Here is a 14336-nt window from a genome sequence, read left to right on the forward strand (position 1 = left end):
GATTATTCCACCTACACACTGTTATCAAATATCCATAATTATACCTTTATACAAATATAAAATAGAACAGTACACTATATTCTTCTCAAAAGCTATATGAGCTGTGTATCAGTCTGGATAAATCTCTTAAACTTCAGGGATATTTATGTACTATTTTTAAGCGTTAGCTCGGACTTGAAAAGACAACCTTAACCATTGTTACATGTTTGTTCTGTAATAGTGCTTATTCATATACAAAGCAGTATTTCAATTGTTTATCTTCTTTAGTGTCATCAAATAAAACAAAGCATGCAGTAGGTGTGCCAGGTGCTCATTAAATTGACCCAAGGATCCAGGAGGAATTTCAGGCATTGAACAAACAACTTTCTTAACCTCTAGACAAGCAGGCATGCAATCCTTTAATAGGAGCTCGAGCATGAAAATCCTCCATAATTGGACTCAGTTACATCAGCTACAAGATCTGATGTGTGTCAGGAGCACAAAGCGGATGGGATCGGCCATTTGATTGAGGTCAAATCTCTTTCGCACTCCTCCATGCCAATTGTGCCCTCCATCCTCCTGACCTCCCCACGGGCGGATGGGTGTCAGAAAGCTCAGGAGAGAGGCTTCAGGTCAGCGTGGCACACAGCGGAGAACAGAGAGATGAAGAGGGGAGGAGAGGGGATATGAAGTGGTTGTGACAGGTGAGCTAATGGCTTTCAGAAAGAGAGGGCACCGGCTGTGATCTCTTTATACAGCTTAAAGCGAGAAAACTTATTAAAATGAGGAACGGATGCAGTGAGTAAATGAGTTGACCTAAAACCCCTAGGTCAACTGCCCCTCCCTTTCTTCTAGATGTGTGTGTGTGTGTGTGTGTGTGTGTGTGTGTGTGTGTGTGTGTATATATATGTCTCAACCCCCCACACTGATTGACAGCCTCTGTTGTTGTCTAATAATGGCGTGAGTATTTTTCCCAGGCACTGAAAAACTCCCATAAAGACTCGAACGCTGGCTGTTAGATGTGGGGGTTTAAAAATGTGCCCAGAGAGCTTAAATGTTGAGTGTTACAGGAATTATACCGTTAGCATTTTTTTTTTTTTTAATCAGTCTGTTCTCATATGCTTTATTTGACTTCCTTATCTCACTTGTTCTTTAGTGCACTTTTACAAAACTGCATTTCAATGCCTATTATACCAGACATGTACACCAGCAATGATTTTATCGGGGTTGAGATTAGATTAAACCTTTCATGTTGGGTCAAGGTTAAAACAAGGTTTTAGTGTTTCAACAGTTTGAAGTATGTTTGAACAACATTTTTTAAAAGGAAATACCTTAATCAGTTATATAAGTTCAAGTGGGAGACCTTTATATACTCAATATGGGTTTTGAAGTAATAGTTGTATGCGTTTCACTTAAATATTTAACTTCAAGAGAAAGTAATACTGAGATTGATGCAGAAGTTCACTTGCTCTAATACTGGAGAACAATTTTTGAGGTATTTTTAGTTTACATTTAGTTTTTATTTTCTATTTAAATGCTTTGCGTTGTTCATGTCCTCTTTCAATGACTTCAATTTTATTTGACATCTATACATTGCTTAATATGAATCTATATCACACCGTCGGGCAATGAATAAACACAATGCATGGCATACATTTGCAACATATAGAGTGGCCAAAATGAGCTCCATTGTGAATAAATCCTATATTGCAGTATATCATAATGCATCACCAACCAGGGGACTTTTGAGCATAAAGTGGGATCTTTGATACAAGACTCACCCAGGGGTTACAACACTCATGTTGTATAAAAAACCTTTGATGATCTCAGAAGCTCAACATAGATCTTAGGAGGAGTGGACATTGGATGCAGTGATAATTGTATCATCTGCTGTAATGGCAGCTATTACAACAATAGCTATGGTGACCTGGAGGTTTGGGGGAGCGTAGAGGAAAGACCCTCTGCAGTGACCTCTGCCCCGAGAAAGGGCAGGCTCAGGCAGGAGTCAGGGCGTCAGGGGCTCGCCACCTCGTCTGGAGCTCTGAACCCCCCCATTCACAGGCTAACACAACAGGCAGGCATCACTGTGACCCTGTGGGTGTGACACTCAACCTTTGCCTTAACCTCCTGACCGCCGGGCACAGCTGCAGCTGGATCAGGGCAGGGGGGTCGGCTGGAGGGAGGGGAGGGGATGGAGATGATAGAGGAATAAGTGAGGAGAGAAGATGGACCGAGAGAAAATGGAGGGTAAGAACTGAGAAATGGAGGTGTGAGTGAGAGGTAAAGAGCAAAGGATGTTTATGAAGGGAAGATAATAGCAGGGCCATTTTTCCCCCAAATGACCGTCCTGTTTAACTTGTGAAGATTGGAAACAATTCAAATGAAATGCACAAAGCCAAACCAAGTCTTACAACTTTTTTTTAATACTTACAAAATCAGATCTTGAAACAATAACATTGACATTTACAACAAAATATGGGCCAAAAAGTGATCAAGTATATTAGTGCTCTTAAAGTTGATGCGACAATAAGGTGGGAACACACTTGTTTGAACATCACTTATTTGCAACGCATTAAGGCAGGCTTAATAACCAGCCTAGCGGCTAATTCTAACAGGGAATGACGTTATGGCACCATCAAGCTTTGTTCAGACACTTTTAAAAGGCTTTTTGCATTACTTTCCTTTTTCTTTTTTTAAGTACTACTCAAGCACTACAATTAAAGCACATTTTGAATTCTAGATTATATTTATGGACCAGAAGAGCTTCTATAAATAAGTATGAAAATAAGCTTTGAGTGTAATTTGTTTGAGAGAAGTGGAAATAGTGAAAGGCAGAAAGAGCAAGATGGCGAGAACTAAGTGCTAAGAAGACAAATGGGCTGGCCGTACATTTTGTGTGCACATCAGCCATTGTCCTGGCCCCCATCCCCCTTCTCTGAGCTTTGTGACAGCACGGCCAGTCGAGAGTTGCTTTGTACAGTCGGCTTGTACGGGAAAGAGGACATGTGCGCTCTCGAGGTCAGTCCCGAGGCCCTCAGAGGGTTCAGTCCTTGAATCAGCCTCACACATTCATGACTGCATGACAGCTGTTTCTCTGAAATAAGGAATGTGTCTTGTGATGTGTGAGTCTTGTTAGACGAGTTAAGCTTTGGATTCCGATGCAATTTATTGGTGACTCTCGTAAGGGTTGAAACGGCAGAACTGACCATGTGCTCCATGTTCTGCTGCCCTACATACCATATATATATCTGTATCAAATGGAATATACTTTAACAATTATAAAAATACATATAATTAGCTTGAATTTAGCAGGGCTGTCCATTATACACTGAGGAATCATAAAACAGTTTCTTCCCTTCTCCACTCAGGGGCCTCCCCAGCTGCTGTCGCCGCTCCACTCTGATGGTGGTGACTCTCCGTCATGGCCGCCACTTTCTGCTCCAGCCTCCACACCTGCTCCCGGTACTTCCTGCGAATCTGCCGGTACGAACTCAACGCTTTGCTGGAATGGAAGTTACAAATGCAGAATTGGTTATTTTAGATTTTATTATACAAAAATAAAATAGCGAAGCAAACCTGAATACTTATAAAGACCTTCCCCTGTTTATAAGTGTTTTCTCTCTAAACTAAATGCAAAAACAACATAATGTAGAACATACAAATCCTAGCTTTCCACCCAAGTTTTGTTCTTGTGTACAACTTGATCAAATGATGCTATGAAAACCCAACAAGAGCAATTGGATCAGAATAAAACAACCTACAAATCCTGTAACGTCTTACTCATAGATTGTAAAAATGGGTCTTACTTGCTAATTTCCCTCACCGATCATCCATATCATAGCCATTCAATATGTTTTTTTAAATATCTTTGAGCTTCTTCGTGAAAACACTTTTCCTGTGATACCTACCTGTGAGCTTGTGTAAGCCGAGCAGTCTGCTCTCCGTTGTCTCTCCTGTGCGACGTGCTGTCTGACAGAGCGGAGTTTAGAGAGTCTTGGACTAAAGCCAGTCTCTTCTTCAGGGCTTGTTCTCTGAAAACAAAAGTAAGATCAGGTCAAATAAAAGGAAAACATAATACCTGCCTGTTCATTTCACTTAAAGTACCTTAGTGTACAGAAACCAAATCATGTTAAGAATCATGAATGTCTTGTCTTTATGGGTCTGTGACTCATTAAATCACAAGAGAGAATGTGTGATTGGGTGTGTGATGCAAACAGCAGAGCTTTGTTAAGAAGTATTCAGTACTCGAGGTCAGAAAAGAAAAGGATGCTCTCTGAAGCCCCTGATGGAGAGAACAAGAAGCCCTTTATATCAACGTTCTGCTCATCGTGTTCCTAAGCAACAGATAAAACCAGGCATGTCTGAATGATTCATTTTCTACACCAACTTCCCTCCTCAGGTACATTTCCTTGAAAAATGAATACATCGATGAATACCAAGATGTAAACACATTACATTTAATAATTTACCAGTTTTTCTTTTTGAGACACTTTAAAAGAGAGAAAAAAAATCTTCCATTTGCTATCACTGATAAGTATGTTTTGTCATACTTACCGTGTTATTGCCTTAAACAATGGACTGCAGAGAAATGTCACATGTCTCACCTTTGCAAGACGGCCTGCAGCTCTTTCAGAATGGGTCTGGTTCGAGGATCAGCGATTTCCATATCACTTCCTAGGTGAGCTGTATTTTCACAGAGCCTCTGAAACATAACATTTAAATATCATTATTTTTGAAAGCTCAAAACCAAATTAAATGATGTATTAATGGGGTCTATGATATGTCACTAAAGGGTTTATTTGACATCCCATCCATCTTGCAACCCTTAATATGTATTTGTCTTTGTAGGGATCTCTAGGTTCAAACAGAATAATATTTACAATGCTGCAATCAGAAGCCATTGTTATTATGGTTCAAATATTTCAAGGATATAAGATCAGTTATTGAGTCTGACAAAGTGCATCTCGAAAAATGTTGTGTTATTTTAAACCATAAATGAAATATTGAGGAAGAAAAGGAACAGTTTTGGAGGCAATGTTAACCTTTGAGCCTAATCCTGTTGTTTCTGATGCCCTGTGTCTGCAGTAATTGACAGAAAGGAGAAATTTAAAGTAACTTTTTTCAGCTCTTTCTCATCCAACAATGAGAAATGCTATGAATCCTTGCTGCAGCACCAGGACAGCCCTGCAGAAGACCTTGTGGAACCAAAATATCCCTCCTGGCCTGAAGGGATTCTGCTTTGGTAGATGTTTGATTTCCCATGTGGGACACCCAGATTTGAATCGGGTCTGCCACAGTAGACCAGCGTCCTGCTCCCTCTTGCTCGTTTCACCTTGACTTTGTATTATTTGAATTAAAAAACAGGAGTGTGTCCCACCTGTTGCTCGGTCTTACGATCCTCCACCGCCTCCTCTCTGAGGCTCTCTGGGACGAAAGCTCCAGCTGCTTCCTGGGCCTTCTGGGCCATTAAACCCCACTCCAGACACCGTAACTCTTTCTCCTTCAGGCGGATTAGAGCGCGTAGATCTGACATCTCCTCCTGAAGCAGTTAAACCATAGAATACAAAGAGTTGAACACAGATACAGAATAAGAAAAGCTGTGTGTCTAGTAGTGGCAGACACACAAGAAGTAAATATGTTATCCACTCCCTTTCTGAGGTTGTTGTGTATACATTTTGCCAGCTGGGGTGATGTTGTATGTGCCTTAGCAATTAGAATATCAGGATGCCCACTCTTTTATCTCAAGATCTCTTTGCATGGAAGGTTTGGCTGTTTTTCATAATTTGTAGTTCTATCACAAAGGAAGACACACATCTCTTACCCTGACAGAGATGAGTTCATAGAAGATGGAAGCTTTCTCTTTCTTGGTATCAGGAGTTTTGACAATATCTTTAGCCACTTGTCCTCCTCTCGGTCCAGCTGGTTGACCAGGTTCATGGCTCATTTTGCTCTCGACTCCTGGGCTTGGCTTAGGTAGACAAATGGAAGCCCGATCCCTTTTTAGGCGCTCGATTTGCTGACGGAGAACAGTCTCTCGCACCCCCAAATCAGGGGTCCTGCGAGGTTACATAATAGTCAGTGACTGAACATGTGACATTGGAAAGTTCTTTATTAATGTGTCACCTGATTAAGACATACCAGATAGCTACTGAATCATTTAGTTAATAGCATGTACATCTTTAGTTGTGAGGTATAATGATATATGCAATATTCTTCTTTTTGCAATTTCCATTTGTCAATGATGACAAAGCATGTTTTGCTTTCTACCCATTCCTAATTTTGAGCTTCGATCCACAAAGAGATCTTTAAAAACGTCACCTCTGCCCTGTAGTTCTCTGTGTTTCTGTTTCCTCTGGGACTCCTGCTGTTGAGAAAGAGGTGGACAACTCCTCAGTGTCGGGCTGCTGCCTGTCTCTGACCGCCTCTGATGAGATAAAAAAAACTGTGAGCACGACTGTGTGTGCGTGTGCGTGTAAATGACACGCATACCTACTGTGTATATAAGTGAATGTGTGCCCTGAGTTGTAAATAGTATTAAAACACGGTATTCAAACACCTGCTGGGTCTGTCTGTGGAGGAATGCTTTGCTGCTTCTTGGCGTCATAAAGTGACAGGAGCTCGCTGTAGGCCTCCTCACACTCCTCACTGTCAATCACAACCACAAAAACAAATACGACCTTTACAACATAAGAACCTACTTTACTGTCAGATAGCTGACCTGTGCACATTTATTTGAATGTCCTTGAATGTCCTTGGCACTTGTGAGTCAGGTTTGCTTTATGTGTGTACCAGTATCTGAGAGCCATCTGCAGGGCAGAGCAGTCCGCCTCCAGTCTGTTTAGTTTCATACTGATCTGCTCCGATTCTCCCTTCCTTCGCTCCAGAGCTGCACTCAGTCGCTCATTTCTGGCCCTCAGCCTCTCAATGCACCTGTAATGAGGAGAGGATGAGGTTAAAAAGCAATAAAACAGCACAAACTGTTTCCATCGAGGAAGAAACAGTTTTACCGCATTTGTTGAGTTACTTAACCCACAATTTGTGCATCAATTACTCAACCCGTATTACCTTTAATTCTTGAAGAAAACTGTGGACGGAACATCAAAGTGTTGATGAATTGAAATCAATTGGATATTGCATATTCGCTGAACTATACTATTTAAAATATTTTCTTAAGGTTTCGAGAAACGTTCCTCGGTTGAGAACTGTTTTATGTTGAAATAGTTTACATATTAAGGTTTAAGCAAAAATGCATGTGTTTGGGAAGAAGTGAGCATACAGTATGAGGGACTTGGATTATACCACCCAAGTTGTAAACAGATGTTTTGATATCGGACAGTTCCACTGTTGTTAAAAGCTGTCCCAGTTTACTTCAATTCATTTAGAATGTCCATATGTCCTTGAAACACCTCACTCAGTAGTTATACGTGTTGACAGTGTGCTGTGGCTGATGTTTGTTACTTTGACTGATTCTCACCTGTTCAGTCGCTCTGTCTCAGACTCCTGGCTTACAGGGCTTGGACAAGGACTGCATGAGTTCACAGAGCCCCCTGGAGAACCCTCCCCACCCCCAGGCAGAGGCATCCCAGCTCTGGATGTCCGTCTGTGGAGTAACGGTGAACCAGGGAAGGGAGGAGATGCCCAGTCTGGACTGAGAGTTCCTGCTGGGGGCCGATAGGGAGGAGAGCCGCAGCCTGACCTCCAGGCCTTCCGGAGACCAACCAGCTGAAAGAGAAGAGAACAGGTGCTACATTTATTTTATTTTTTGAACTCATAAATTGTTTTGAACAACCAGGTTTGCATTAACATCCTAACACTTCTCGAATTGGTTTATGTTTTTGGCATTTTATGTTTCTCTTTAAGCTCTTTATCAGACAAAACCTGTGTACCTTGTTCTTCTCCTCCTCCACCTGGCTGATGGTGCTGTGAGCCCTCTCCAGCTCCTCCTGACTCTTCTCCAGATCCAGGATGTCCTCCTGATACTGGTCCTTTGGCAGGCCTGGTGGGCATGAGATCCCAAACTCTAGTTCCATCTCCTCCAACATCTGCAAGGAGTGAGAAAAAGTGGTTGATAGTAGTCTAAAGATAGCCTGAACAAAGACAGATGTTTCTGCTGAATTAATCCTTTGATACTGAATTCCAAAAATATCTTCATGACAAGTTGATTTTTGGACAAATGTGTCACATTTCACCCTACATTTGCACATTTAATAATGAACATTTAAATGCAGAATCATGGGAGTTTGTCACAGTTTTGATACCTGTGTGGACCTAGCCCAGCTCTCCTGGGCGGCTCTCAGATGCTCCCTTTGCTTGTTCTGGTCAGCAGTGGTGATGGGGGCCGCCCAGGACCTCTTAAAGCTGATGGAGTCCTCCAATGACGTTAAAACCTCCTCCAGTTTAGTCCACACTACACCGCCGCCTCCTAGTGGATGCAAAGTATAGGTGCAATTAATCATGTTAGTAAAAGTGAGAGTAGCTTTATTATTTTGATAAGAAAAAGGTTATCTAATCTAAATACTTTTGGATCACTTGGTAATTATATATGTTATACAAATATTGAACAGTTTGATTTCACTTTACACCAAAAAAAGCAGATATAAACATTTAAGTTTATTTCATATTTAGTTCCTTCTATTTAATAAAACAAAACATTTAAATGTTTTCTATATTGAGCATTTGAGTCAACTCAAATCTCCCCATAGAAAAAAGCACCGGCGCAAACCATATACAGTATATGGCACACAACATGTGTGATGCATTTATTATGAGTATATACTGTAGCATTGGTTGCCTTCGAAAAAAATATATAAAATTGCCGTATCTTAGATGTAATCAAAAAAGTAATCAAGTAATCCTTGCCAATTCAACACAAATTCCCATTGCACATTTTGTCAAAAGTTATCTGTGCCCGAATAAACCCAGAGTTATGTTCGCTGTGTTGATGCTACCTCGGTTGGTCCGTGGAGGTTTGGATGTGGAAGCAGAGGTGATGTTCCTCTCTGGGAATCCTCTGGACAGCCTGTGGGACAGGAGGTCTGGAACCAGAGGCCTCGAGGGTCCTGGTGGTCTCAGGTCTCCTGGCTCACTGAAGAACACCATCAGCATTAACATTTCTACTAACAAATACCCTTGTGTTTATTTTTGAGACAATCGAGCAGACCAATATATTATTTATTGATGGGAAAATATGTAAAGACAAACATGGCTCCAACAAAACAGTTATTGGGAGTGAAACCAAATCCATTTGGTTTCACTCTGGAGATCAATGTTGTGGCTTTCATACGTGACAAGCCTTCAGAAATTGCATATGTAATTACTCTCTTCACTGACCTTGGTGCCTTTAATGACCCCATCTTCTTGTTCAGTTCTGCAATGATGCTGAGCAGAGTGCCGACTTCTGCCTCACACTGAGCCAGTTCAGCTGGGGAAGGGTCCAGGTTTGCTGTGGGGTCAGAGCCCTCAGGGTCAAAGGTCGCATGTTGGTTCAGGGTCAACACCTCCCTGTCACACACTGACCCAGCATCCAGGCTGTAACATCGACGCAGGCAGGAATCCTGCTGACACATGAAGTGGTATTTGGATATAAAATAAAACAACCTTATTTAAGGCATTCATTTAGCTTCTTACTGCAGCAAATGGCTTCCTTTTCCCCTGCAGTTGTACAGTAATGTGTCCCAATATAAAACACATAAAGTGTTTGTTCTTGCTGCAGGTTGACAAATGTGTTATGCTATTGAACAAGAGATTGTTGCTGAACTGTTTAGTGGCTATTGTTTCGAGCAGCGGAAAAGGAGGAAACTAAAACATCCTGAGATCAAACTTCCTGTCTAGAAAATATGTGTAGACCAAACCATATTTAGTTTTTCACAAAGAATGTTGGCTAAACTAATCTGCTTTAAAGTATATATGATGCCTATACATCTGTCAACATGGTAAACTTTGTAACACTTGTGTTTTGATTGTGTGAATTGTAACACATATTGTGCAAGTGGTTGTTGGCAACATACTTTAAATTCCTTATCCAGCCCGTAATACATCCACTATACCCACCGCTTCCTATTCACAGTCACAGGAAGGATATCCAAGCATGCACTGGGCAAACAGCAAAGAGGCACCTCAAATAGGCGTCCAGAGAAACACTCACATTTACAATTCAGAGGCTAAAATAATAATGTAATGTATATGATAAATTGAAGCCATGCAGTAATATATACTGCTTCATGAACACAATAGTAGATGGTTAAAGCTCCTGCAATTCTGTCTAATTATTCCGTTTTGGAGATCTTGTTTGAAGACAAAGTGCACCATCTTAGCAAACCATTCCACAGAAGACAGGTCAGAGGTTCTCTACATCCAATTGTCAAATGTACCCAGTTAACATACAATACTAAAAGTCAAAAACCTTTTATCATTAGTGACCTATTTTTGAGACAAACTTCATCATAAATTACCTCCATTGTGGTAAGCCTGATGTCTGCAGCAGGGATTTTGTTCCTGATGAATTTGTTCACAGCCTGTGTGTTTATTTTCCAGTAGTTAGTTAGTCACTGCTGCAGTCTGCCCTCCGAGTGTCTTCCTAACAGCGTTTAGTGTGATGAATGAAGTAAGTGGAAAACACTCAGAAAGACATCCCCACCCATTCCCCGTCACTTTGTGTCCTTTCCTGTTTTGTCCACATTTAGCTTCAATGCTTCTTTTATAGTCACCAGTGAGTAAACTCTGGATACATGCTGTAACTGTTCTGCAAAATGGAGTATGTACTATGATGGTGTGCAATTCGAAAAATGTGTGAAGTTATGATCAATTTCGACCATGACACAAACTTAAGTGGCTTGTTAAATTGTGTGGGTTTTTTGAATCTCTGCAGTAAAAACTGTTTATTTTGTAATTCAATGTATGTTGACAGATTCTGCAGCATTGTGCCAAATGTGAACAACTAAAGCAAAACATGATTATACAATATATCCTTTTATTGTAGAGATTTCCAAGTCCAGTGATACCACTCACCAATGTTGTCTTCCTGGTGAGTCTTTGTGCATCACGCAAAACAGTGAAATATATTACGAAATACATTTACAGAATACATGTGTAAATTATTCATTTCTGATTTTACAAAATGGATTAGCATTATTTGAAGGCTTTATTTTTTTTTCAAACACATTTTGTTACTCCTGAAATCGGTTTTTTACAACTTAAATTACCACTATATTGAAAAGGAAAAGAGGAAGATAAGTAGGAAGAAATTCATAACCTTCACATTAAACTCCATTACCCACAATTCAGTGCTACTTCGTAGTTCCGGAGTTGGTCATTTCCGGTAAGGAAGTAGTCCGATCAAAACAAATGTTAGCTCGGCGTTGACATATTGTACAACTTTCAATGACTTTCACTCTATTTGAATCCTGAACGTTTCACAGTTACCTATCACGTAAGTCTCTCGGAACATCTTAACATGTAACATTTGATGTGTCTCGACTTGTAATTCTCCTGAAGCTAATGCTAACAGCTCACATTGCTCTGTCACCACACATCACCTGTGTTAGCTTGAATGGACTCACTCTCTCTGGACGCATTCATTGATGCATTTAGTAAATAATCTATCCATCATTTACAGCTAAAAGTATGTATTATTCCGGTTAGCTACAAGTTGCACCTTTCGTTCATACCACCAGACTCAAAATACTGGCGTGATTTTGAGAGGAGATAGACGACTATAAAGTTATTATTGACAATGTGGGAAAGTCTCCGATTCATCCAGCTTTTCTTTAACCACTGTACGACCTGTGTTAAACTGTATACATAGCTCTTGTTTTCATCCTTTAGCATTTAAAGACATTTATAGATTGGACTTTCGATATTGGTAATACTAATATATATATATATATATTTAGGAAGTAGGCATAAGGTGGACCGTGCATTCGAATCTGTGGATGACAAAATTACTTTAACGCACATTTTGGATCATTATGTTGGTAAATAGTTGCGAATATCATCTTTACATTGTGCTGTGAACTTTCGCACACTCTTTGGACTATATTTGAACTGTTTCTGCCTAAAAAAACACATCTTTCTATTTTATAAATAGATGTGTTTTACATATTTATTTACATATATTGACATTCTATTTATGTTTCTTGACTGATGCAGTCCCTGTTGATAGTCAAAATCATTTTAATTGGTGCAACAACTAACATAACAACCATACATTAAAACTTCTACCTAAGAACACATGACAGTGTGACAGTGTTAAAGCATACAGACATGAACACAACACAGTCCAGTGTTGAACTGGGTGATTGCATTTCTCTAGTGTGTGTGTGTGTGACTTGACATTTCATATTAGGTGAGATAACAGTTTCTTGTCATGACTGATCAAACCTGCCAACCAATCAAAGTCATTATTTGCATTCCTTAGCAACCTGAGTATCTATGGAGACGCCAGAGCCGGGTCCAGCCGATGGAGAGGAGCACGTGGTGGAGCTTCGCCCTCGGACACGCTCCAACCCTGAAGGTGCTGAGGACCGTCGTAGCAGCACGGGCAGCCTGGGGGGGAACAGTAACCCCAACATACCTCAGCCCGCTGTGGGGAGTCGGGTTGAGGGCGAGGGCGAGGCTTCCACCAGCGACAGCCCCCCAAGCTCCACAACCGCCACCGTGTCAGCCGCTGTAGCTCAGACAGCAGCTCCAGTTGTAGTTTCATCAGCAGCCGCAGCGGCTGGGGTCACAGTCCCTCTGTCCACAGCTGCTGTGGCACCCAAAGAGAGGCCGAAGCCCACCCAGCAGCCGCCCACACTGACCACCCCCATCCCTCCCCCAGCAGAGTACCAGCTCAGAGTCCCCCGTGTCAACTGTCCAGAGAAAGTGGTAGGCCCTCATGACAGTTTTACCTTACATTAAGATTTTAAAGTAGGGGTTTATGAGGTACTCGTCCATCAATTGGCTGTTTATTGGCAATAATTTGGCAATATCTATTGTGCTATGCTCTATTTTTAAAGCCACCACACTCAAAATGTGTAATTTTACCTTGCTGAACAAGGTCTGCTGCTTTACCACTGATTCACTCGGATAGCTGGTTTATGTTATTGTGTGAGTTTAGTGGATCTGAACTAACAATTTAAAAGTAGTAGTAGAACCTTTATTTAGCCAGGAAAATCAATTGAGAACAAATTCTTATTTTCAATGATGACCTGACTGGAGGCAAAAGGCTTCCTGAGGGGATGGGGGTTGGGAGGAAGAAAATAAAAAGACAGACTCCGGGCACTACAGAACGCAGGAGACAACACAATGACACAGAGCAGAGATGACAGGCATAGCAGTTAAACATATAACATCTCTAAAACAATACTGCTGTGGTTCAATCAGCCATTAAAATGATATAGAACATTCATCCATCCATCCATTCATTCATTCATTCATTCCTCCATGGCAATGCATAAGAGAGGTCAAGACAGTGAGCATCAGGCAAAGCAGTTGCATGTGTGTACCAGGGTGTTTGTAATAGTGTCCCTGAAGGTGCGGGGGAGATAAAGGTGTCCATCTTCAAGGTTTTTTGTATGATTGAGTATGTAAGTCGCTTTGGATAAAAGCGTCTAACAAGTGACATGTAATGTAATGTAATATTCCAGCGATCAGCTGCTGCAAACTGAAAGGCGGAGCGGCCAAAGGATGTATGGGCTTTGGGATCTTTAGCAGGATGTTTGTAGCTGACCGGGTGTTGTGCGTTGGGAGGTTGGGAGTGGGCGTAGTTGCAGTAATTGTGTGAGGTAGAAGGGGGTGAGGCCTAGGAGTGTTTTATAAACAAACATCAGCCAGTGGATGTTGTGCCTGGTCTCAAGAGAGGGTCAGTTAGCCAGAGAGTACAGGTCACAGTGGTGTGTCCTGTAGGGGGCATTGGTGGCGAAGCGGATGGCGGAGTGATACAGAACGTCTAAATCAGTGACCACCAACTGGCGGCCTGCGGGCCACCATCCGGCCCGCACGACGGGGGTGACTGTGGCGTTGGCGGAGTGGTTAGTGCGTTCGCCCCCCACCCATTTTTTACAACATCTCGTGAGTAAGGTGCAGTACCGGAGATCCAACAGAAGAGGCAGCCGCTGCGGGACAGTAGACTGCGTACTACGAACTTCCCTGCCTTGAAGAAGAAGTGATCCTTCGTTGGTGAAGAGTCACTGCTTTGTGCGCTTCGCTAGTCCGCGACGAACCATAGCAGTAGCCCCGCTGACGACAGAGGTCCAACAGAGAGGCTGACTGCGGGGACAGTAGCCTAGAAGAGGGTTGGGGTTGTAACGAATACATGTAGCGGCGTTTACGTAATCAGAATTACAAAATCAAGTAGGCTATACTGTATCACGCTGGCG

At 41.7% G+C, this 14336-nt stretch overlaps 1 protein-coding gene and 1 pseudogene across 2 annotated transcripts; one reads left to right on the forward strand and one right to left on the reverse strand.

Moving 5' to 3' along the window:
- Window positions 1-2421: 2421 nt before the first annotated feature.
- Window positions 2422-10550, reverse strand: ushbp1 (Usher syndrome 1C binding protein 1). Of its 2 annotated transcripts, none has more exons than XM_010795302.1 (14): window positions 10431-10550; window positions 9310-9533; window positions 8928-9064; window positions 8238-8401; window positions 7866-8021; window positions 7454-7701; window positions 6769-6909; window positions 6536-6624; window positions 6298-6403; window positions 5801-6035; window positions 5357-5518; window positions 4584-4681; window positions 3888-4010; window positions 2422-3481 (listed from the first exon to the last, which is right to left on the reverse strand). In XM_010795302.1, exons 1-14 carry the CDS (start codon window positions 10434-10436, stop codon window positions 3316-3318), a joined length of 2055 nt encoding a protein of 684 aa, XP_010793604.1. In that variant the 5' UTR covers window positions 10437-10550; the 3' UTR covers window positions 2422-3315. The 2 variants fall into 2 exon arrangements, with proteins under 2 accessions (XP_010793604.1, XP_010793602.1); XM_010795300.1 differs by having other exon boundaries at window positions 9310-9536.
- A 719-nt stretch (window positions 10551-11269) lies between these two features.
- On the forward strand, window positions 11270-13948 carry LOC104966153 (BRISC and BRCA1-A complex member 1 pseudogene; annotated as a pseudogene).
- Window positions 13949-14336: the final 388 nt, after the last annotated feature.

The sequence above is a fragment of the Notothenia coriiceps genome, unplaced genomic scaffold, assembly GCF_000735185.1.
Source record: "Notothenia coriiceps isolate Sejong01 unplaced genomic scaffold, NC01 NC01_scaffold00037246, whole genome shotgun sequence".
Classification (NCBI taxonomy): Eukaryota; Metazoa; Chordata; class Actinopteri; order Perciformes; family Nototheniidae; genus Notothenia; species Notothenia coriiceps.

Excerpts from the sequence above, each read along its gene's own strand:
- ushbp1 (XM_010795300.1), bottom strand. Across the intron at positions 8,022-8,237 it reads GCTGGGCTAGGTCCACACAG|ATGTTGGAGGAGATGGAACT; the intron begins GTATCAAAACTG and ends CACTCCTTGCAG. Across the intron at positions 5,519-5,800 it reads ATGAACTCATCTCTGTCAGG|GAGGAGATGTCAGATCTACG; the intron begins GTAAGAGATGTG and ends TAACTGCTTCAG.